The following is a 22,135-nucleotide window of genomic DNA, read 5'->3' on the forward strand; positions in this document are numbered from 1 at the left end:
GGAGAATTTTCCGAATGTGTAGTTAGAGAGCCCCAAATTCTAGCTACATACTAACTAGTGGACTGGATTTGTAAAATACTGCTGAGTAGGAAAGACAGATAGGTAGGTGGTCAGGACAAGAAAATGAAAGAATCACAAACTGGCGTCCAAGGCAAGCACACTATAAACTATGGTTCACCTCTTGGGGCTGAATATCCTTCACCATCAGTGGGGTCCTCCTCTGTCTGCGAGGCCTGGTGCCAGTAGTAGAAAGTGGCCTGTATATGAAAGCATATCATATAAAAGGACTTAACATTTCCTTCACCATGATGAGGACACTTGAAAGAAGCTTGGTAATTTTCTTTGCCCATTGTGTCATCTTTGGTCATTGACTGGGCTTTCTTCTGCTCTCTAGCACTTTCTTAAGGACTCCTTGTCCTGGAATTCATAATCACCACCACTAAATTTCTTCTAGATTCTCTACAGGGCCTTGATTCCTAATAATGATGGTGTTGAATCAGCGTTTATTTAAATTATCTCATTTAATTAATGATTTATTTTATTCATTCAATATTTAGGAAACCCATTATATGTGAATAAGTTAGTCTTTAACAAAGGCTAGAAAGATAACTGTAGTGTCAAGACCATGTTTGAAAGATTAACCAATGTAGGTGCAAATCAAGATTCCAACAACTGAGGTGGTAAGACTGCGAACATATTTGTTAACCTCTGAGCCTTGGTTTCCACTTAAGAAAAAGTGTGAAGTGCCTGATTTTGCAAGACTGCTACAGTTAAGGACTAATATAAAACACCTTTTCACCTATAAAATGGAAATAATAGTTACTACTTCACAACATTCTTGTGAAGATTAGAGATAATGAACTATAAAAAGACTCAGCATAGCACTTGTCATAAAGATAATGACCAATAAATGTTACACAGTGTATTCTTATAATGGGTGTAAAATCTTTACTAATAAGAGTTATAACTTTTTATTAATTATGAATACAGTAATCAACATAAAAACAATACATGTATTGCTGTGACGGATTTCCCAGTAAAATTGATACCCAGCCTCTGGTCCAAGAGAAATGTATCTGTACTTATTTCTGAGTATTTGTAGTAAACTACTTAAATTTGAGAATTTGGGTCATATCCTTGAATTTAAAATAAATTAGAGGTCAAAAAGTCCCCAAAGTAAGATAGAAGGCTACCTCTGGACTTCCTTCTGCTTTCTTCTGGTGCTTTCATGCCAGATTACTATAGCAACCACCACAGATATCATGGCCACAGGGAACAGCACCCCAACCACAATGGAGAAGTCTGCAACAAAGAGAACCCAGACCTGTTAAGGGTATGAGAAATGCACAAATATGCATCACTCTAGTCCTTATTTCTTCATTTATCACAAACTCCATTCTACCCTTTCCTCCAAAGAAGGCATTCCCTGGAAAATCTCTCATAATCAGTAAAATGAAAATGCATTTTGATCATGAGTGTTGTAATATTATGTAGATAGAGGAAGTAGGGGGAAAATCCATATAAAACATGGCATATGAAATAGGTAAAGCATCATACTACTGAGAATCCTTAGAAGGGATGATGTTTGTACCAACTGGAAAGTGTTAGGCTGGGAGTTTAAAGAGAATGGGAAGGGAGGAGGATGGAAGAAAAGGAGTGAAACATTTTTAAAATTTGGCCTTGGCATGAAACAAAGAAAAAGAAACGGAAGCCTTGTGATCATATTCCTGTCAGCAGCAAATGAGGAGTGGAGACGAGAAGAAGAGAATTGATAGAGGCACAGGTGAGCGTTTTACTGGTGTTTGCTCCATCTCGGAATTATTACAGACAGAAAAGAAACTATGTGACCCTGTGAGTTGCAGACCAATTTGAACAAATTTCCTGGGTCTATATGGTATTTTCTCTTTTAACTGCTCATTGAAGTAACGAGTGTAACGTCAATCTTTTGCTATGTCAAATATTAATTTCTCTTATAATAATCTGAAACTTTAGAGACCAGGAGGTACAAATTTAAAGAGCAATGAGAACAACTACTGCTTTCTCATTAGAGATCAGCCAGGCAATAATAAGATTAATTTTGGTATAATGCAAGAAAAGTTCCCAAGTGTGAACATGCATACATGCAGATAGAGGCAGATATGTCAGAAGTAGAATTCTAAGATAATAACAATATCTAAACTTACCACCCCTCCATAACAATTCCTATCCAAAAAGCCAAAGAAAATAAAATTCTGAGGCATTTCAGTTGAATATAGCATAGATAGATTCAGAATGAAAAAGAAAATATACTGGCACTAACCTCAGAATTATAACTATTTTCAGAAGAGCAACATGGTATCAGAAGAAATAAAGAGGAAATTGACAGGACTTCACAAACACCCCTATTTGAAAGGACAAGGTCTGCAGAGAAAGTTGAGGTATAAGACAGATGGGGCTCAGATGGTTAAGCGTCTGCCTTCGGCTCAGGTCATGATCCCAGAGTCCTGGGATCGAGTCCCGCATCGGGCTCCCTCCTCCTTGGGAGCCTGCTTCTCCCTCTGCCTCTCTCTCTCTCTCTGTCTCTCATGAATAAATAAATAAAAATCTTTAAAAAAAAAAGACAGATGGGGAATATTATGATAGGAAGGAGGTATGAAGTTTAACATGGAACTAATTGAAGAGAAAGTATGCTCTTCTGTTTCTGGTAACAGTGGTTTGGGAAATTCTGACCAACTCTCCCACTAAAAGCAACTAAGACATTTTTGCCAAAAAAAAAAGGGGGGATAACTAATTTTAAGAAAGACTAAATAAATGAATAGATAGTTCATGTCAATGATTAGGAAATCAACATTTTTTATTTATTTTATTTAAGATTTTATCTATTTGTTAGAGAGAGAGAGAGCACAAGAAGGTGGAGTGGCAGACAGAGGGAGAAGTGGGATCCCCGCTGAGCAAGGAGCTGATGCGGGACTCAGTCCCAGGACCCCAGGATCATGACCTGAGCCAAAGGCAGATGCTTAAGCGACTGAGCCACCCAGGTGTCCCCCTTTCTTTTTTTAAATTTTTTAAAAGATTTTATGTATTTGTTAGAGAGAGAGAGAGAGGAAAATCAATACTTTTTTAAAGATTTATTTATTTATTTGCGAGAGAGAGGGCAGGGGGAGGGGAGAGAGAGAGAGAGAGAATCTCAAGCAGACTTTCTGCTGAGTGCAGAGCCCAACACGGGCCTCCATCTCATGACCCTGAGATCATGACCTGAGCTGAAATCAAGAGTCAACAACTTCACTAACTGAGCCACCCAGGTGCCCTAGGAATTCAATATTTTTTATATATACTCATTCTCCCAAGTAAATCATAGATGTGGTTTATGTTAAATGTAAATCCTAACAAGAATTATGTGTATAAATTGAGAATCTGATTATAAAATATATGTAAATGTGCAAAAAGCTAATAACCAAATCATTCTTAAAGAAGAACAAAGTTAAAGGACAGCCTATATCAAAATTATTCTAAAGACAGAGTTTAAAAAAGTGTCATACTAGCACAAAGGACAGTCAAGTAGGACCACCAGAAAAGAATAGATATCCCAGAAAGACACATATGTGAACACTTGCATTTGGGAAGGATGAATGATAACGTGACAGTCGGCCATCTATCTGGGATGAAAATGAAATTAAACATTTGTATCATACACAAAATAGTTTCAGATTATAGACCTAAATTTGAAAAGACAGTACCAGAATGCTTTTAGAAGACAATATACAGATATATATTCATAACTTCAGGGTAGGGAATATTTCCTTAGAAAAGGACACACAAAGGAAAAAAAAAACTAACCATCAAGAGAATGATTAAAAAATTGACTACATTGAAATTAAAATCTTCCATTAAGCACATGATATCACAAAGAGAGTGAGAAAACACAGGAGGGAAGTTCTTTCAACATACATAACTGAAAATAGCTTATATCAAAAAAATATTAAAACATATGTAAGTTAATAAAAGGGTGAGGGGAGACAACTCAATAGAAATACAGACAAAAAGGCTTGAACAAATACTTCACAGAAAAGAATATCCAACCGGCCCGCAAATAAAGAAAGATTCTTTGGTTATTATTATTATTAGTTATAAAAAGCAAATTAAGGGTCGCCTGGGTGGCTCAGTTGGTTAAGCATCTGCCTTCGGCTCAGGTCATGATCCCAGGCTCTTGGGATCGAGTCCCACATCAGGCTCCCTGCTCCACGGGAAGCCTGCTTCTCCCTCTGCCTGCCGCTCCCCACTGCTTGTGCTCTCTCTCTCTCTCCCTCTCTCACTCCCGCTCTCTCTCTCTGATAAATAAATAAATAAAATCTTTAAGAAAATAAAGAAACCAAATTAAAACCCCAATGTGCTATCACTACTTACCTACCAGAAGGAATAAAATTTGCTATCTGCGAGTGTCAAATGGCTTAAAGGTTGTATAACAATAGGAACTTGTATTCACTGCTGTTAGGAGTGTGAAATTGTGCAGCCACTCTGGAAACAGTTTGGTACGATCTAGTTAAATTAGACTTGAATGACAATATTTATAGAAACTTTTTCTCAAAATAGTCCTGAAATATCCATAAAAGCAGTAAAAAAAAGGAAACTGTCATATATATATATATATATATATATACACACATATACAATATTATACCAATATATGACAAAATTGTGATATTATGCACAATAGCAAAAATAAACTAATTCCATCCATAAGAATATGGATGCTCTTAAAAACATAATATAGAGAAAAGAAGACTATGGGGACCAATAATTGTGTGTGTGTGTATATATATATATATATATATATATATATACACACACACACACACACACACACTTACACATATATAGTTAAAAACAGAACCTACTGATTAGGAATGTGTATTTGGAAAGGAAGACCATGAAGAAAAGTAACAAAATGTTTATAATAAAAGACACATTAATGATTAACCCTCAGAGAGAGAAGACATTAGGACAGGGATGAAGCCAAGTGCTAACATGCCTGGGCTGCTAGCAATGCTCTGTTTCTTGGCCCAGACTGTAGTGTATGAATGCTCATTTTATAATTTGTATTATATATATATATATATGCTATATTATAAATGTATACAAACAATACATGTAATATATCTATTTATATGTTTTTCTGTACAAATTTTACAAAAAATTGTTTTAATTAAGGAAGCTTGAAAGCCGATGGTTATGTATGGCCATACTAGAGAGCAGGGGTCTTAACCTTTTATGTGCCACAGATCATTTTGGAAATCTGATAAGGTCTATAAACCCTTTCTCTGAATGCTTTTAAATTCATTAATAAAATGCATAGGACTAAAAAGGAAGCCAATTATGTCAGAATACAGTTGTCAAAATATTATAAAGGAATTTATGATATGGTTACATATATACTTCTTTTTTAACCCCTAAATTATAAGACCTGACAGTGGCTTAGTAGCCACTATAATTTCAAACTAGAAACACACATATAGGACATTTAAGGATTTATGCAGCAACGGCAATGTGATGTAAAAATGTGTAATTTCTATTGGTGACACAGTCATGAGAACTAATACCACTGTGGTTTGTTTCCATACATCCCTGTAATTGTAGAAAATTCTAAATTTTAGTTAGAGTTTAGTGAAAATAGAAATGTAATTTTTCTCATTCAAGTTTTGATTAGAAGCCTGGATTTCAGGAAAACCAGCCATTGCGGTCTGTCATTTTGGTGACGGGACACCTTACTGCATTTTCCCCAGTCTGGTGGAGGTTTTGCTCGATGGTTGGGTCAGAAGTAGTGCCACAAATGGAACCAAACTCACCAACACAGTGTCCGGAAACAAAAAGAAAACCTGATGGATGAAGTTGAATCCTGACACAGTGGCTTTAACAAGTAGAACAAGTGATTCAGAGAAAAACATCCCCTATCTGTATCCTGAACCACTCCAGTTGCCTCCTTGATCCCCTTAAGATATAAATCTGATGTCACATAATGCATATTTCCATTACTAGTCCTTTGATTTAAAGTTTTCAAGAAATACTTTAACAATTTGTGTTGGAATTGATTCTTCTTTACTGGAGGATAAGTAATTAAGGGGGAAAGAACATAAAAATATGAAAAGATTAGGTTTAAAATAATATGTGGAAGTAGAATAGATATAGAATATATGCTTTCAGAAAAAAATTATAAAGAATCAAAGTAAATTTAAGGTGGCATCTGCTTGGTACTCCCATTAAAATGAAAATAGATTGTTAAAAAAGATACAAAATAAGAGAAGACAATAGAGTGGTATGAAAGAGGTTTAAAGAAACACAAAAATGCCACTGACCATTTTAGAATGTCATTATAACTAATAAATAGGAGTGTTGACATTGCCAAAAATTCACTCTATGATACAGAAAATAATTTTGAGGGACTTTCCCCAAAATAACAGGAGATAGACAATGACAAAAAAGGATAACAAGAAAGCCACACAATCAAGATATTTGATACAAATAATTTATATTTCTGAATTAGAAACCAGAGAAGTGGAACAGAATCAATTTTAATATCTGTAATAACAGAAACATTCCTTGTACTGAAGAATCAAATCCTCAGTTTGAAAGACCTCACTCGCTAACAATTAAAATAAGTAAAACAAAACAACACCCAGGCATAGCATGATGATTAGTTTTCATATAGTAGCAATTCTTTTGTTGTTGTTGTTGTTGTTTTCTTTTTTTTATTATTATGCTATGTTAATCACCATACATTACATCATTAGTTTTTGATGTAGTGTGTCTTGATTCATTGTTTGTGCATAACACCCAGTGCTCCACGCAGAACGTGCCCTCTTTAATACCCATCACCAGGCTAACCCATCCCCCCACCCCCCTCCCCTCTAGAACCCTCAGTTTGTTTCTCAGAGTCCATCGTCTCTCATGGTTCGTCTCCCCCTCCCATTCCCCCCCTTCATCTTTCCCTTCCTGCTCTCTCCTTCTTCTTCTTTTTTTTTTAAACATTATTTGTTTCAGAGTCTAAAAACACTTAAGGGAAAATAAACTAATGATTTTTAAAGGGTTATTTCACAACAACAACAAGCAAAATCTGGGTAGCCTCGGTTTTTGAACATTAAATATCAGTATCTACATCTTGAGAGAGTCATGAAATTAAAACTGTGAGTCAAAAGATCTAATCCAATCCAATCTATTCATGTTTTCTATTTAGCAGTGGAAATAAATCCTTATAAATGCAACATAGAAAGTTTCATGCAAGAAGAAAGAAGGAATGACTAATGGAAGTGATTTAGCAAATCAAGAGATTAAACAAAATACAGTTCAAGAAGAGGGAAGTCATATTTTAAAAGGATTTTTAGTGAGTGTTTAAACCATTAAAGAATTCTCTAAATAAGTAGTTGATTGATGTTGATGCGTCTATTCCCCTACCATATCCAAACACCAGATAACACATCCTAAGTAGCATATGTGCATGTGTTTGCATGTCTATATAAATGTAATAATATATTTAATATTTAAACATATATGTAATAAAATCATAGAGCACTAGAAAAATAGTAAAGAACTTTTAGAAATTTCAGAAAGAAAGTAAAGGGATTCAGGCAGACAGAAACAGAGTAAATTATAGTCCAAGCATCAGAAGTAAATGCTATTCTTTCTTGGGAAGTTTAGCAAATAACCAACAATTTTTTTTTAACTTAATTTAATTTTATTATGTTACTCATCGTATAATACATCATTAGGTTTTGATGTAGTGATCCATGATTCATTGTTTGTGCATAACACCAAGTGCTCCATGCAGTACGTGCCCTCCTTAATACCCATCACCAACACATTTTTAAAAAATAGCTCAGGGGTGCCTGAGTGGTTCAGACAGTTAAGTGTCAGACTCTTGATTTCAGCTCAGGTCATGATCTCAGGGTTGTAAAATCAAGCCCTGTCTCAGGCTCCTCACTCAGCATGGAGTCTGCTTGAGATTCTCGCTCTCCCTCTCCTCCTGCCCATCCCCCCTCTAAAAAATAATAAATAAAAATAAATCTTTAAAAAATAACCCAAACATCAGAAGTAGATGCTATTCTTTCTTGGGAAGCCCACAGAGAATCTTAACTTGAGACAGATGGTTTGTTCAGGTCCATCCCCATCTGCATCCCTATCCCCATCCCTTTTGTATAAAGAAAAAGAGTGAAGACAAAGACCCAAGAACTGCTCTCTAGAAGCAATGGGGGATGCAAGGGCCTGAGGAGCAGAACAGAGGCTAACTGCAGATACCCACAGTAGATGAGACAGAAGGGAGGATCAAGGAAAGAGTGCTGAGGGAAAGCAGTTCTCTCAAGAAGTAAATGCAGTGAGGAGCTCTCTTCTGGGCAAAGTACTCCTCACCATGGTGACTGGAGGTGAGGATCCGCACCCTGGCTGTTTCCCACCCTGATGGTCTGGATGGAGGCCTATCTATCTACTGATGGAGCTCACAGCCAGATCTCCCATCTGGAGAAGTATGGGTAGTTACAACAAACACACAAGCATGCAAAGAAAACCAATGAAAGCTAACTGAAGTCAACCTAATCCCACCCTCAGCTAAGGGTCCTATATCCTGAAGAAAAATAGCACAATAAGAGACAGGGTGAAAAACAAATCAAACTCAAAAGAAATAGAGATGATTCAAAGAACAGAATTGAACCTACAAAAATAATCCAAGCCATATTCTTAGAGAATTTTATGAGAATATTGTACCTATACATTAAGTCAAAGCTCCTACAAAAATAGAACAATCATAAAACAAGAACATTTAGGAAATTAAAATTAAGATTACACATATAAAATTTGAGGAAATTTTTTGTATGTATAGTAAAAGCAAAAGATTGTGGAAAATATGACTAAAAAGTTGTTAGAGACCTTGAAGATTAATATTGTAGATTCAATATTTATGGAATGAACAAGAATTCCAAGAGGAGAGAAAAGTGGCAATGAAATCTTATGTAATATGAGATAAAAGCTTAGAAGAGCAATTTTTCAGATTAGACGTGTAATGTTACCTACGGAAGACCACTGGGGAGTCATCACAATCAGGAGGGGCCCATCCTTCTTTACACTGACACTGGAGCTCATGGTCACACACCTAGAGAAGCAGTGATCCTATTAGTTGCCACACTAGGCTGACCACCAACCCAAGGGCCCTATTCATCAGAAACTAACCCCAACTCTGCAGCCTTTCAGCTATCTACATAATGTATGAATCCATCATAGGAATGTCAATACCAGGTTCTTAGAAGAAATTTTTTTCATTGAACCAAACTACTGTGCATTAAGGCAAACTTAATAATTTTAATCACTTAATGCTGAAACATTACTTTAGCATCATCAAGACTGACCTAAAATTACAAAAGACTCAGCAAGCTTGGGGAAACATTTTCAAAACTTACAGCATGTCCTTTGCACTTGGAGGAGCAATTGGTTGATTTGTAGGCTCTTTCGATATCTACACATTCTGCATTAATGCAAATCTGAAAGTGATGTGAAAAACATCAAGCTGACATCAATACCCAAAGGCTTCAGCTCTGCAAATTGCTGACTCTTTGGAATTTAGTCTTCTATTACTAGCTATGATTATTGTTATCAAACTTACCTTTTTATTACGGAAATCACAGCATTCTTTTGGAAATAAGAAGATGAAGCTAGATAATTTTTATTAAAAAAGTTTGGAAAGTCCTCTGAAGAATAGTTCCTTACTTCACTTTATTCCTCATGGGTCATTCCCTTAATCCACCTCTTCAGTCCATACCTGAGACTGATAACTTAGCACTGAGCTAAGCTTTGTGCATGATACAAGGCACCCACTCCAAACAAAAATATTATGGAAAACATGTTAATATCACATCATCTGCAATATTATAATACCTATAATTTGTGTAAAAATAAATAGTATTGTTATTATTATCTTTATTATTATCAGGGTGGCTATCATGTATTGAGAACCTACTGATTTGGGGACAATAAAACTTACCAAGGTTTAATAACCTAGTACTAAGCACATAATAGTTACTTATTAAATAGTATTGGAGGGATGAATTCACACATGCATAAGTGAATGGCATTAAGTATTGCTTTGAAAACTGTGCCCCATGAAACATAAAGAGTCCTTGAGAAGCAAACAAACAAAACAAAACAAAAAAACAAGACAAAAGAACATTTTGATTAAAAGCTACATTTTCAACTTACCTTCTTGTTTCCACACTTAGTTCCATTGGCTACCATGCCTATTTCTTGACTGTTGTCTTCAGGATCAAATGTTTTACATGTCAGGAAAGTTACTATATGTCCTCTCCAGGGCAAATTATCTGACCCACCTTGACAGAACAACTTCCCACACATGGCATCACTGAGGAAAAGCCAAATTTGTTGCAGTTGAAATACCAGGATCCAAATTATAGTCTTATGCAGTTCTAAATCAGCTCCCTGGCTATCAGTATTTAACTAATCATATTTCTCCCCATAGTAGAGACTCCTAGTTCTCCCTTTATGTCAAATTTCCCCTTATTCTTCAGTAATAGAACCACAAAGCACTAGCAAGGCACATTATTGCTCAAAAACAAAACCCACATTTTCCAGATTCCTAGGCAGCTAATTTTGGCCAATTGCCTAGTTCTGGCCAATGGGAAGGAAGCAGAATCTTATGTGTAAATCCTTGAGGAGGGCGTTACATGAAGAGTATGTCCTACTTCTCATTTTTTTCTCTTTTTGGCTTATTGGAATGCAATGGCTGTAGCTGCAGAAGCCATGATAGGCCAAGAGAAACACCTGGGAATGAAGGTCATGCTCCAGATATAAGGAGGATGGACTTCTAATATCATGGAGGGCACGTAGACAGTTTCTATTTTGTTTCAGCTAAAGTTACTTTTTTATTTTCATGAATTGCAGCAGAATAATTCTCCCAACTATAGCTGTGTCTACGTAAGGCTGAGCCTTGGGTGACACTCCAAGGCATCATGTGGAGTTACTGAAAGAACTGTCTCCCTGCAAATAAAGATGAAACAGCTCAGTACTCAGTAAAGCCATTCACTACTGCCAAGGTGAATAAAGTCAGGGCCAATAAAATTGGAGTCAGTTGCTTTATGCTGAATTCAGAGGAGGGCTGTGAAAAACTACTCTGCAAGGGACAGAATCAGATTCTCCTGATGTTTCTGGTGGTGGTTAGCAAATATGACTGAGGAGTGGAGAAAGGCACACATTCTTTCCAAACCTGAAGAGCTGTTTTTCTTGAGTCACTTAGAGCTTTATAAGGAAGGCCTACTTTCAGGTCTACTCTCCACTACAGCCAATGACCATTCAGGTCTACTCTCCACTACAGCCAATGACCATTCAGGTCTACTCTCCACTACAGCCAATGACCATTCAGGTCTACTCTCCACTACAGCCAATGACTATTCAGGTCTATTCTCCACTACAGCCAATGACTATTCAGAAGTGACTAAGAGGTCAACCTGTGGAAAGAATGACATGTTTGTGCCTCTAGTTGCAGAAGTGATCCAGGGATCATACAGTCATTCAGGACAATGTGTGTGCATGCTAACAGAGGGAAGTGGAAACACCTTACCCTCTTTCCCGCTCGCTACCTCTCGAACTACATATTGGCTCCCAGAAAACACACACATTGCTTTTTACATAACTGTTTTCCCTTTTGAATCTACCCTGATTTCTTAGAAAGGAGAGGCCATGGAATATTATTATCCTTTAGGCTCAGACTCTCCAAGGGATGACACTACGTCCAAAGTATAGTTTGGTAATACTGGAAAAACCACTGTTTAAAAGAAAAACTTTGAGAAATGTTTATCTTGTTCAGTCTCTTGTTATACATTACTTAGTATGTGTGAAATTTGGAGAAGGCACTAAGTCTAACCTATTATAATTTGAATTTTAAAAGTCACCTTAAAATTGTAGAACCACAAAAATCTTATACAAAAATCTCAAGTCCATTGCTCATGATATTCTAGAAATTTTTTTTTCCAGAATATCCATACAAAAAGTAAAACAAGCTCTCCAGGCGAATTGTCAATCTTTTCTCTTACTGTATTTTTTTCTTTCTGTAATGCCACGACAAGCTTAAACAAAACTATACAAGCATTGTATTGGTTATTCCTCTGAGTAGATAAATATTTCTACTCCTAGAATCATAACAAAATACCTAGATGGAAAAGTGCCTAACGTATATTGAAAAATTCATGTATAGACTTCCATACAGGCCCATTCACTGCTGCTGCATGTTCCATCCACACAGTCACTCAATTTCACGATGACTGTACTTGATGTCCTCCAAAGCACCCACCATGAGGGACTGGAAAAAAGAGTTTATTTCTTATTCGTCTTTTAACTTAGTGCCTAGTCTAAAACACAGCACATGATAGTTAATGAATGCTGACTAAACGAATGATGTTCAAATTAACTTTTGCTTTAATTGGAATAAATCAGAACATGTGTCTGAAAGTGAATGATTTCTCTGGTCTGAGGAGCGGGAAGGTTCAAACAAGGCCACTCACCTTGCTTTGCAGGGAATGCGTGTGTCGTCCACTTTGCGACAGTACCCATACCTTGACCCACCTTCATTCCTGCTATAACATGATTTGTCTGCAACCTTGGTCCCTGAAACCAGGCATGGTGAGTAGGGACATATTAGAAAAGAAAAGAGATAAGATACTCAATGCTACAAAGGATTAATGAAATATAAAATTAATGAAATATATAGCATGAGAAATACTATTCTGGCATAATCCCATTGGACATTGTCAGAAATATAGGCTGCAATAGTTTGTTATTGAGAAACATGGCTAGAAATTAAAATAATCCTTTAGGGGTGCCTGGGTGGCTCAGTTGGTTAAACATGGGACTCTTGATTTTGGTTCAGGTCATGATCTCAGGGTTGTAAGATCGAGCCCCGGAACAGGCTCCTCACTCAGCTTGGAGTCTGTTTAAGATCCTTCCCCTCTCCCTCTGCCTCTCTCCCCCTCACGTACTCTCTCTCTAAATAAATAAATAAAATCTTTTAAAAAATACAATAAAATAACCCTTCATATATTTAAATTTTGAATAATGGCCATCTAAATATTTGGAAATGTGGTTGATTTGCTGAAGATTTAAAAAAAAATCCATCTAAATATGAAGACTTAGCTAGGAGAGCCACAATCCTTATATTAACATCTCGCAGGCAGACATTGGGATGCTCTTCTGCTAATACTTGCTATGTCACAATTACTTGCTATGCTTAGTCAAACTTCTGCTTTGTGCAGGCACCACATATTTAATTTCTCAGGCGATCTTCCTTAGATCCTTATCAGATGAGCAATAGAACACAGTGGTTAAGAGCTCAGGAGCTAAGTTGCAGCTGTGTGACCTTGGCCAAGTGCCTTAACCTCTTGGTTTATCTGTAAACCTGAATCATTTTAAATGAATTTCATGTTTCAATGTCCAAGATGATAAAATAAGTTTTATTATCATATTTTCTTAATTATTTGATCTCAGTAACATTTATAGGCTCATTATTATAATAAAATATCTACACTGAAAATATTGAATAGTCGGGCATGAATAATAAGGAAAAAGCATATTCCTAATCCCAAACTTCAGAGTTATTATGGCTAATATTGTAGAAAGTATCATTCATACACCTGGTACCATGCTGCTTCCCAAATAACAGTATACTTGTGCTTTCCCCAGGCACTAAATATTAAGCAGTTTCATAGCTGTAAAAGCTGCACTGAAGAAATACTATATAACTTATTTGACTGAGGCTTATTCTTGGACTTTGAGATGTTTCCCAATTATCCGTTATTAATTTTAAAAGTGCTGGCTGAAAAATCCCTTGTGAAAAAAATATTCCGGAATACACTTGCTGGGGAAAGCAGTATATTTTCTTTTTAAGTTGTACATACATTTTTCCAATTCATCCTGGAAAGACTGTCCTAATTCATGCTCTTACCAGACTGTATAAAACCAGGTGTTTTGCCACATCTTCACTGACACTGAGGATTAACTGTAACAAAGTGTTGCCAATTTGACAAGTGTTGAAGGAATCAACTTTTCATTCATATTTCTTACTATATTGGCATTTCCTGACACATCAATGTGTCAGTACTTCATACTTCTTGCTAGTAAGTTAGAATGACTTTAATGGTTTTTGGACATTTGGACTTCTTTATGACAAATTGCCTGTTAATGCCTTGGTCGCATTTTCAATATTTGGAATTGCAAATGATTTATAGAAATGACTTGATATCAGAGAGAGTGATCTCCCTCCTTATATATAAGACTTTTCAAACTCTGAAGATTAATTTGAAATAAATTGTGATCCCTTAGGAATTACAAAATTTGGAATTTTATTTAGGCCAATCTGTTCTCTGATCTTTTATATGGGCTACCTTTAAATGTGTGATTTAAAAGATCTTTCCTCTTCCAATAAAAGATAAATATGTTCAACATTAATTCAATAATTTTGAACATTTACAAAAGTCAGGCAATGTGCTGGGACACACTGGGAATACAGTTGTGAACAAAATACACAGTGTCTAGGTACTGGGAAATTTACAGATTTGCAGGGGAGGCAGATAGTGAAGGGTCAGGCAAAAGGAGAAGGTAAGAGTATTTACTGCAGTGATTTATCACCAGATAATAAAGGGGATGCTCAGAGCTTCAACTCTGTGCAGAAGATTTTCTTTCCCTAGTTTCTGCTATATACCAAAGTTAGTCAAGAAAGCACAGAGTCTCTCTTTAACCCACACAAACATCTTTGTTTCCACCTGTAACTTAGCATGTGAGTCTGCATTACCTGTAAGCGGGAGGGTTGCTGAGGCCAGATTCCTGCATGCCAGTGCACCTGCCCATGCACCCATGGTATTAAGCTATGCTCCTCAAATTGTGTCTCAGCCCACCCTTGCCTGATACAAAGAATTTATTTTAATTCAGGAATTTTTCTAAGTTCTAATCCCTGTATTTCTCAGGTTTCCTTTTTACTGGGTATATTGTGAAAGACTGATTTTTGTTGCTTTCCTTTATCTTGTTTTATATATATTTTCAGGAATTATGAAAAGTTCCTGGCATGTGATAACCATCTTCAAGTATTTTTAGGAATATGTATTTTCCCTGTAAAAAATTCCCTTCAGTCATTTAAGGAATGTGCGCAATGGACATCATATCCAGAAAGTCCAAAGAACTGATATTTTTTTATATTGCCTTTCTGATCAAGGTTGTTTAGTACAATTTAAGTTTTAGTTTACAGTTTTGGAGATTGTTAAGTTTTATTTTTAATTTATTTTTTGTGGTATATCAGAGAATATGGCTTCTAAAATTCTAGTATTAGGGGCAAAATAAGCATTTAAGAGATTTCACTTTTCCACATTGCTCATCTGCATTCCCACAGTCCTTTTTTTTCCCTCCCCCTTCCCTTATGCTCTGCCCATCTCCCAGCACTCCTGCCACCCCTACACACAAACTCACACACGGACACATACACGGACACACACACAGAGACATACACGGACACACACGGACACACACGGACACACATGGACACACACACACAGACACACACACAGAGACACACACACAGACACACATGGACACACACACAGACACACACGGACATATACACAGAGACACACACACACACAGACACATACACAGAGACACACACACACACACAGACACACACAGAGACTTCTAAGGGTGTACTTATCTGAGAAGGATCTTGATTAGGGTTGTCAGATAAAGTACCGGATATCCAGTTAAATTTGTTTCTTTGTAAGTTTTTATTTAAATTTCAGTAGTTAACATACAGTGTTATATTAGTTTCAGGTGTACAATAGAGCGATTCAACACTTCCATACAACACCCAGTGCTCATCACAGCTAGTGTACCCGTTAATCCCCATCCCCTATCTCACCCATCTCCCCCAACCAACGCCCCCTGGTAACCATCAGTTTGTTCTCCATAGCTAAGAGTCTGTTTTTTGGCTTGCCTGTCTCTTTTTTTTCCTGCTTTGTTTGTTTTGTTTCTTAAATTCCACAAATAAGTGAAATCATGTGGTAGGTCTTTCTCTGACTTATTTTGCTTAGCATAATACACTCTATCTCCATCCATGTCATTGCAAATGACAAGATTCATTCTTTTATGGCTGAGTAATATTCCTCTCCCTATTTATTTATATTATATAAATAGATCTACATATATTTACTTATATATGTAGATCTATTTATATATACATATTAATACGTCACATCCTCTTTATCCATTCATCAGTCGATGGACACCTGGGCTACTTCCATATCTTAGCTATTGTAGATAATGCCACTATAAACATCAGAATTCATGTATCCCTTTGAATTAGTATTTTTGTATTCTTTGGGTAAATACCTAGTAGTGCAATTATTAGATCATAGGGTTGTTCTATTTGTGACTTTTTGAGGAATCTCCATACTCTTCTCCACAGTGGTTGCATCAGTTTGCATTCCCACCAACAGTGCAAGAGGGTTCCCCTTTCTCTACATCCTCGCCAGCACTTGTCCTTTCTTGTGTTGTTGATTTTAGCCATTCTGACAGGTGTGAGGAGGTATCTCGTAGTTTTGATTTGCATTTCCTTGATGATGAGTGATGTTGAGCATCTCTTCATGTGTCTGTTGGCCATTTGCATGTTTTCTTTGGAAAAATGTCTATTCATGTCTTCTGCCCATTTTATAACCAGATGATTTGTTTTTGGGGTGTTAAGTTTTATAAATTCTTTATGTATTTTGAATACTAACCCTTTATCAGATATGCCATTTGTAAATATCTTCTCCCATTCCATAGGTTGCCTTTTAGCTTTGTTGATTGTTTCCTTCACTGTGTGGAAGCTTTTTATTTTGATGAAGCTCCAATAGTTTATTTTTTGCATTTGTTTCCCTTGTCTCTGGAGATATGTCTAGAAAGAAGTTTCTCTGGCTGATGTCAAAGAGGTTACTGCCTGTGTTTTCCTCTGGGATTTTTATGGTTTCAAGTCTCACACATAGGTCTTTAAACCATTCTGAATTTATTTTTGAGTATGGTGTAAGAAAGTGGTCCAGTTTCATTCTTCTGCATGTTGCTGTCCAATTTCCCCCACACCATTTGTTGAAGAGAGTTTTTCCCATTGGATAACCTTTCCTGCTTTACCCAGTTAAACTTGAATTTCAAATAAAGTTTTCTTAGTATAAGCTTACCTCCAGTATTTCATGAGACATACTGATACTAAAAAAAAAAAAATGTTAATCTGGAATTCAAAATCAAATTGACTGGTCCATCCTTATTTTTATTTGTTGAATCTAGAAATCCCCAAATTGACCTTATGTCTTAAAATGCACTCATCCAAGATTTGGAGCTGTAGCGCAGTTTCCAAGAAAGAAGGTTGGGATAGAATACTACTTTGGCCATGATTAAACACTGTCATCTGTTATAACACGGTAACATGATTTTTCTTTGTATGTGACTAGAGAGAGGCAGGAATGCCCATAACACTGGGGCTTGTCCTCCTACCTGGTCCCCACAGGTGGGTGCACTGCTCCTGCAGCGTGGGGCACATCCCCATCAAGCAGTAGCCCTCTCCGTTTTGGCAGGGAAAGCCATTGACTCGGAATCTATTATCAGGGCAAATACCAGATTTGCCATCACACATTTCTGGCAGGTCACACTCATCTTTTGCTGGTCTGCACACTGCACCACCCTTTTTAAACTGCAGGGAAAGAAAAATGAAGAGAAGGCTTTTTTCTATCTGACTTACTCTAATATCTCAAATTAATGCAAATAATATTTTCCCTTTGGCCTTTTTTTGGCAAGGTAGTTAGAGGCATCATTCTATTGTAGCTTACATCTGCACTGCATAAACCTAAAGACATCTCCTATTATATCACTTCTATTGACTTCTGCCAATGGCCTGAGTTTTTAAGTAATCAATATTTCTGAATTTATGGTGCAAGCACTATAGAATATCAATGAGAAAAGTGCAGAAGGAAACCAAGCCTCATCTTAGATGCAAAGAAGGGATTTATTTTTTCCTTTGTTAAAGGCATCTTTGTCAGGATTTTCAAGGAGATTTACACCTGCAACTTTAGAGATTTATTGGCAAAGTGAATCTTCTGTATTAAGGGAGCACCAGATCAGCGTGCTCTGAGACTTTCCCAGGCATCATGTTTCCTAATCCTTAATTCCTTTTATTGTATGCTCAAATGTTTCTTTTCAATTCACTTCTTCCTATGAAATGATTTCTTATGGGGGAGAAATAACTGGATGTGCATTTGATGTATTAATTCCTTGCAATTTATTCCTGCAAATCTTGCTCTTACTGCCTGAGAGAAACCTTAGACAACTTCTGCCATTTATGCAGATCTGAAGAGGCCTGTATGGGTACTGGAAGCATATCTTTCCCTAGTTGAGGTGAGCAAGCATGTTTCCCTATATCATCAGAAAACTTTCAGTATCTTAACATTGATGACAGAATGGAATCCAAAATTTAATTAGATCATACATGACCTTCCAAATTCAACCCCCGCTGCTCCAGCCAGACAAGCTTTCTTACCAGAGCCATGCTTATACCTCCTGATCCAACTTTATTCCTTCCCTCAGCCTCCTCATTTAGGAGTGTTTTTCTCTTTTTGTCTACTTATCTAAAATCTACGCCTTACTCTAAGACTAGTGACAGCCTCATTTTCCACGAAGCCTCCTCTGACGTCTTCAGGGCACATTGTTGCCTTTTCTTCCTACACATGGTGAGAAGAGCCTTGAATTTGGATTTGGAAGATATGGGTTTAAATCTTGGCTCTGCCAGGGGCTAGGTGTATGCCTTAGAAAAGGGACCTAATCTCTCTGAAAATCCATTTCCCCATCTAATATTTCCTTTACAGAGTCATTATGGAACTTAAGTGAAAATTTAAGTGGAAAGCATTACACAAAGGGCATATATCCTTATAATGTCTACCTGGGCATTTAATCATGCACTATATTTTCATCTGTTTCAGGTATGTATATCATTACCCTAAAGAAACAGCATGTTCTTTGAAGTCAAAAACTACTTTTTTGTTAATTTCCCACAATCTCCAACAAATAGCATTTAATCAACACTTGTTGAATACGACTTAAGTTCTCAAACTTTCTTCCTTTTGGCCTCTTTTATTTCTTTCCTCTCCTTCTGACATTAAAAAAAAAAAATTCCCCAATACTACCTATAACCTGGTATGCCATCTATCTACACATTCCTTCTGCAAACAGTTCTTGAGCATTTAAAATGTATGAAACTGGGGCATCTGGGTGGCTCAGATGGTTAAGCGTCTGCCTTCGGCTCAGGTCATGATCCCGGGGTCCTGGGATCAAGTCCCGCATCAGGCTCCCTGCTCCTTGGGAGCCTGCTTCTCCCTCTGCTTCTCTCTCTCTCTCTCTCCGTCTCTCATGAATAAATAAATAAAATCTTTAATAAAAAAATGTATGAAACTCTGTGGTAGTTGAGGATGAATCAGTCCCTTGCCCTCAGAAGTCAGTCTAACTAAGGAAACAGGCATATAAACAAATAATCATAATAGAGAATTCCTTGCAACAATAGAAGGTAAAATCCTAAACTTGAACATGAAAGGAAAGTCAACACGCCCCACAGAGAAAATGACACAGAATCCTTACTTTATGTCTGTTTTCTAAGAAATTCACACTGAAGTGACTTCAAAGTCTAAAGATAGGGGAGACCCCATATTACTTAAAACAAAAGCTTTAAGTGTTATGCTGAGTGAAATAAGTTAATCAGAGAAAGTCATGTATCATATGACCTCACTGATATGAGGAATTCTTAATCTCAGGAAACAAACTGAGGGTTGCTGGAGTGGTGGGGGTGGGAGGGATGGGGTGGCTGGGTGATAGACACTGGGGAGGGTATGTGCTATGGTGAGCGCTGTGAATTGTGCAAGACTGTTGAATCACAGATCTGTACCTCTGAATGAAATAATACATTATATATTTAAAGAAAAAAAAAGAAGATAGCAGAAGGGGAAGAATGAAGGGGGCGGAAATTGGAGGGGGAGATGAACCATGAGAGATGATGGACTCTGAAAAACAGAGGGTTCTAGAGGGGAGGGGGTAGGAGGATGGGTTAGCCTGGTGGAGAGTATTAAAGAGGGAATGTTCTACATGGAGCACTGGGTGTTATACACAAACAATGAATCATGGAACACTACATCAAAAACTAATGATGTACTGTATGGTGATTAACATAATAAAATTTAAAAAAAAGAAAAAAGAAAGAGAAAAACAAAAGCTTTTCCACTGAACCTATTTTTAAAGGAATATGCAACCAGTTATGAGATTTGGTGCAAGAAAGCTCTGTGGCATCAGATGCAGCGGCAGATATTGTTCCCCAGCATTGGCTTTGGAACAGGTCGTATTTGGAGTTTGCCATTCAGTGGGTCTATTATGTTGCACATTTTCTATTCTGAGCTTCTGTTCCTTCAAGAGCAAAATGAGATAATAATACCTAATTCAAAGGGATGTTGGGGGATCAAATAGCCCATGTTTATAAACACTCATATATAAATGGTAGGCAGCATTATTTTATAGACAGAAAACTAGTGCTTTGCTATTTTATTTAACATAATCACTGAGATTTTAATATAGAAAAATAAACAGTAATCATAATTATTAAAATAAAATAAAATAATAATCTTACCTGGCATTTTTCACAGCATTCTCCTAATGCACATTGAAAACTTGCTTTGATTTTACAAGTTTTAGCATCACAGCAAATGTTGGTACATTCCTGAGAAATACCAGAAACAAATACAAATGCCAGATTGGGTCTCAATTTTTTGCTCTTGTTTCACTACAATTCATAATATATTTTTTTATCATACAGATCCTACTGTGATATAGTCTGAAAATAATTTTCAGGAAAATAAAAGATAGAACAAAGTTCAACATTAGAAAAACAGATTTTGGAGCCACTGGTGATTTGTCACATATCTGAAGTCTACTGACATCTTTTTAAATTTGAGTATCTCTTCTAGTTCACTCAGCCTCCCAGGGTAGTACTGAAAATGATCTATTTTTGGTAAAATATGAAAGAAAACAAAAGGAAAAAGGATATTTTTTTAAAATAAAATTTATACGCAACTAATGAATCATTGAAAACTACATTAAAAACTAATGATGTACTACTATATGCTGGTTAATTGAACATAATAAGAAAAAAAATTTAAAAAGCACAACTGCTGACTGCGGAACTTTTCAGAGCCTTTAATACACAAGGCTCACTGTGACTTTCCAGAGGCAAATAGTATGTGTAACATTTCTTAAGTTTATCTGAGCAATAAACCTGTTATTCAAGGAAAATAAAATAAAATAAAATTTATCTAAATAGTTAAAAACATAATTAGTTGAGCTCATCAATTTTGTACCTATCCAGCAGCAAAATTAATCTCTAGGACATGTACTAAAAATCTAGAAGTATAGTTCTTTATGCAATTTTGACATTTAATTCAACTCTGCATAAAGCAATAGGCTGTGTCTTGCTCTCCCCCCCTTGTTTCTGAGAAATCAGTCAACTGCATGAGGCTTTGAGGAAGCTCCTACTTTGGAAACTTCCTCTTATAGCTGTTTAGGTTCCCTAAGAGAATTACAACTTTTTAGGGTTAAAACTCTTGCTCTTATTTCAAATATAAACATCATCTTGGAAAAATTCCTCTTTCTCATAGAATGAATACATTTGTGGTCGTATTTTGAAATTACTGAAGAGATGACCCCTTGAAGCCTTGACATGTCACTCATATTAAGTGTTGATAAAACGGAGACAAAGATCCCATTCAGAACCCTGGCTGCCTTGTCAATAGGGTGGGATCAGGCTAGGACCCCTAATGGTACAAACTCTTAAGTCACAAAGAGAAGAACTAAATCTCAGTGCAAGATGTCCCCAGGACTGCCAAAACAAACACCTGAGTCTTCATCTTGGCCTCTCCCTCTACCAGCTCCGTGACCTTGGGCAAGCCATTTACACCCTCTGAGCGTTATTGTGGTGTTGACCCTAAAGTAACGGCTCAGAAGGTTGTAGCCACATAAGAAAAGTGAAGTTATTTCTGCCAGAAGGAGAGGGATGAGGATACAAAGCCCAGTTGTT

The 22,135-nt window shown here is 36.6% G+C and overlaps 1 protein-coding gene across 3 annotated transcripts in view; it reads right to left on the reverse strand.

The window, feature by feature from the left end:
- The window catches only part of ADAM28 (ADAM metallopeptidase domain 28), a 98,117-nt gene that overhangs the window by 11,453 nt on the left and 64,529 nt on the right, over positions 1–22,135 (reverse strand). For 2 of the 3 annotated variants that reach the window (XM_035725631.1, XM_035725635.1), the window contains 8 exons: positions 20,693–20,782; positions 17,527–17,722; positions 12,528–12,630; positions 10,213–10,372; positions 9,417–9,497; positions 9,034–9,112; positions 1,194–1,302; positions 179–257 (listed from right to left, as the gene is read on the reverse strand). In XM_035725631.1, the coding sequence (XP_035581524.1) occupies positions 179–257; positions 1,194–1,302; positions 9,034–9,112; positions 9,417–9,497; positions 10,213–10,372; positions 12,528–12,630; positions 17,527–17,722; positions 20,693–20,782 (897 nt within the window). Of the gene's footprint in view, positions 1–178; positions 258–1,193; positions 1,303–9,029; positions 9,113–9,416; positions 9,498–10,212; positions 10,373–12,527; positions 12,631–17,526; positions 17,723–20,692; positions 20,783–22,135 lie in introns of all 3 variants that reach the window. The other variant, XR_004819831.1, reaches the window with a different exon arrangement.

Source organism: Zalophus californianus, chromosome 2 (genome assembly GCF_009762305.2).
Source record: "Zalophus californianus isolate mZalCal1 chromosome 2, mZalCal1.pri.v2, whole genome shotgun sequence".
Taxonomy (NCBI): domain Eukaryota; kingdom Metazoa; phylum Chordata; class Mammalia; order Carnivora; family Otariidae; genus Zalophus; species Zalophus californianus.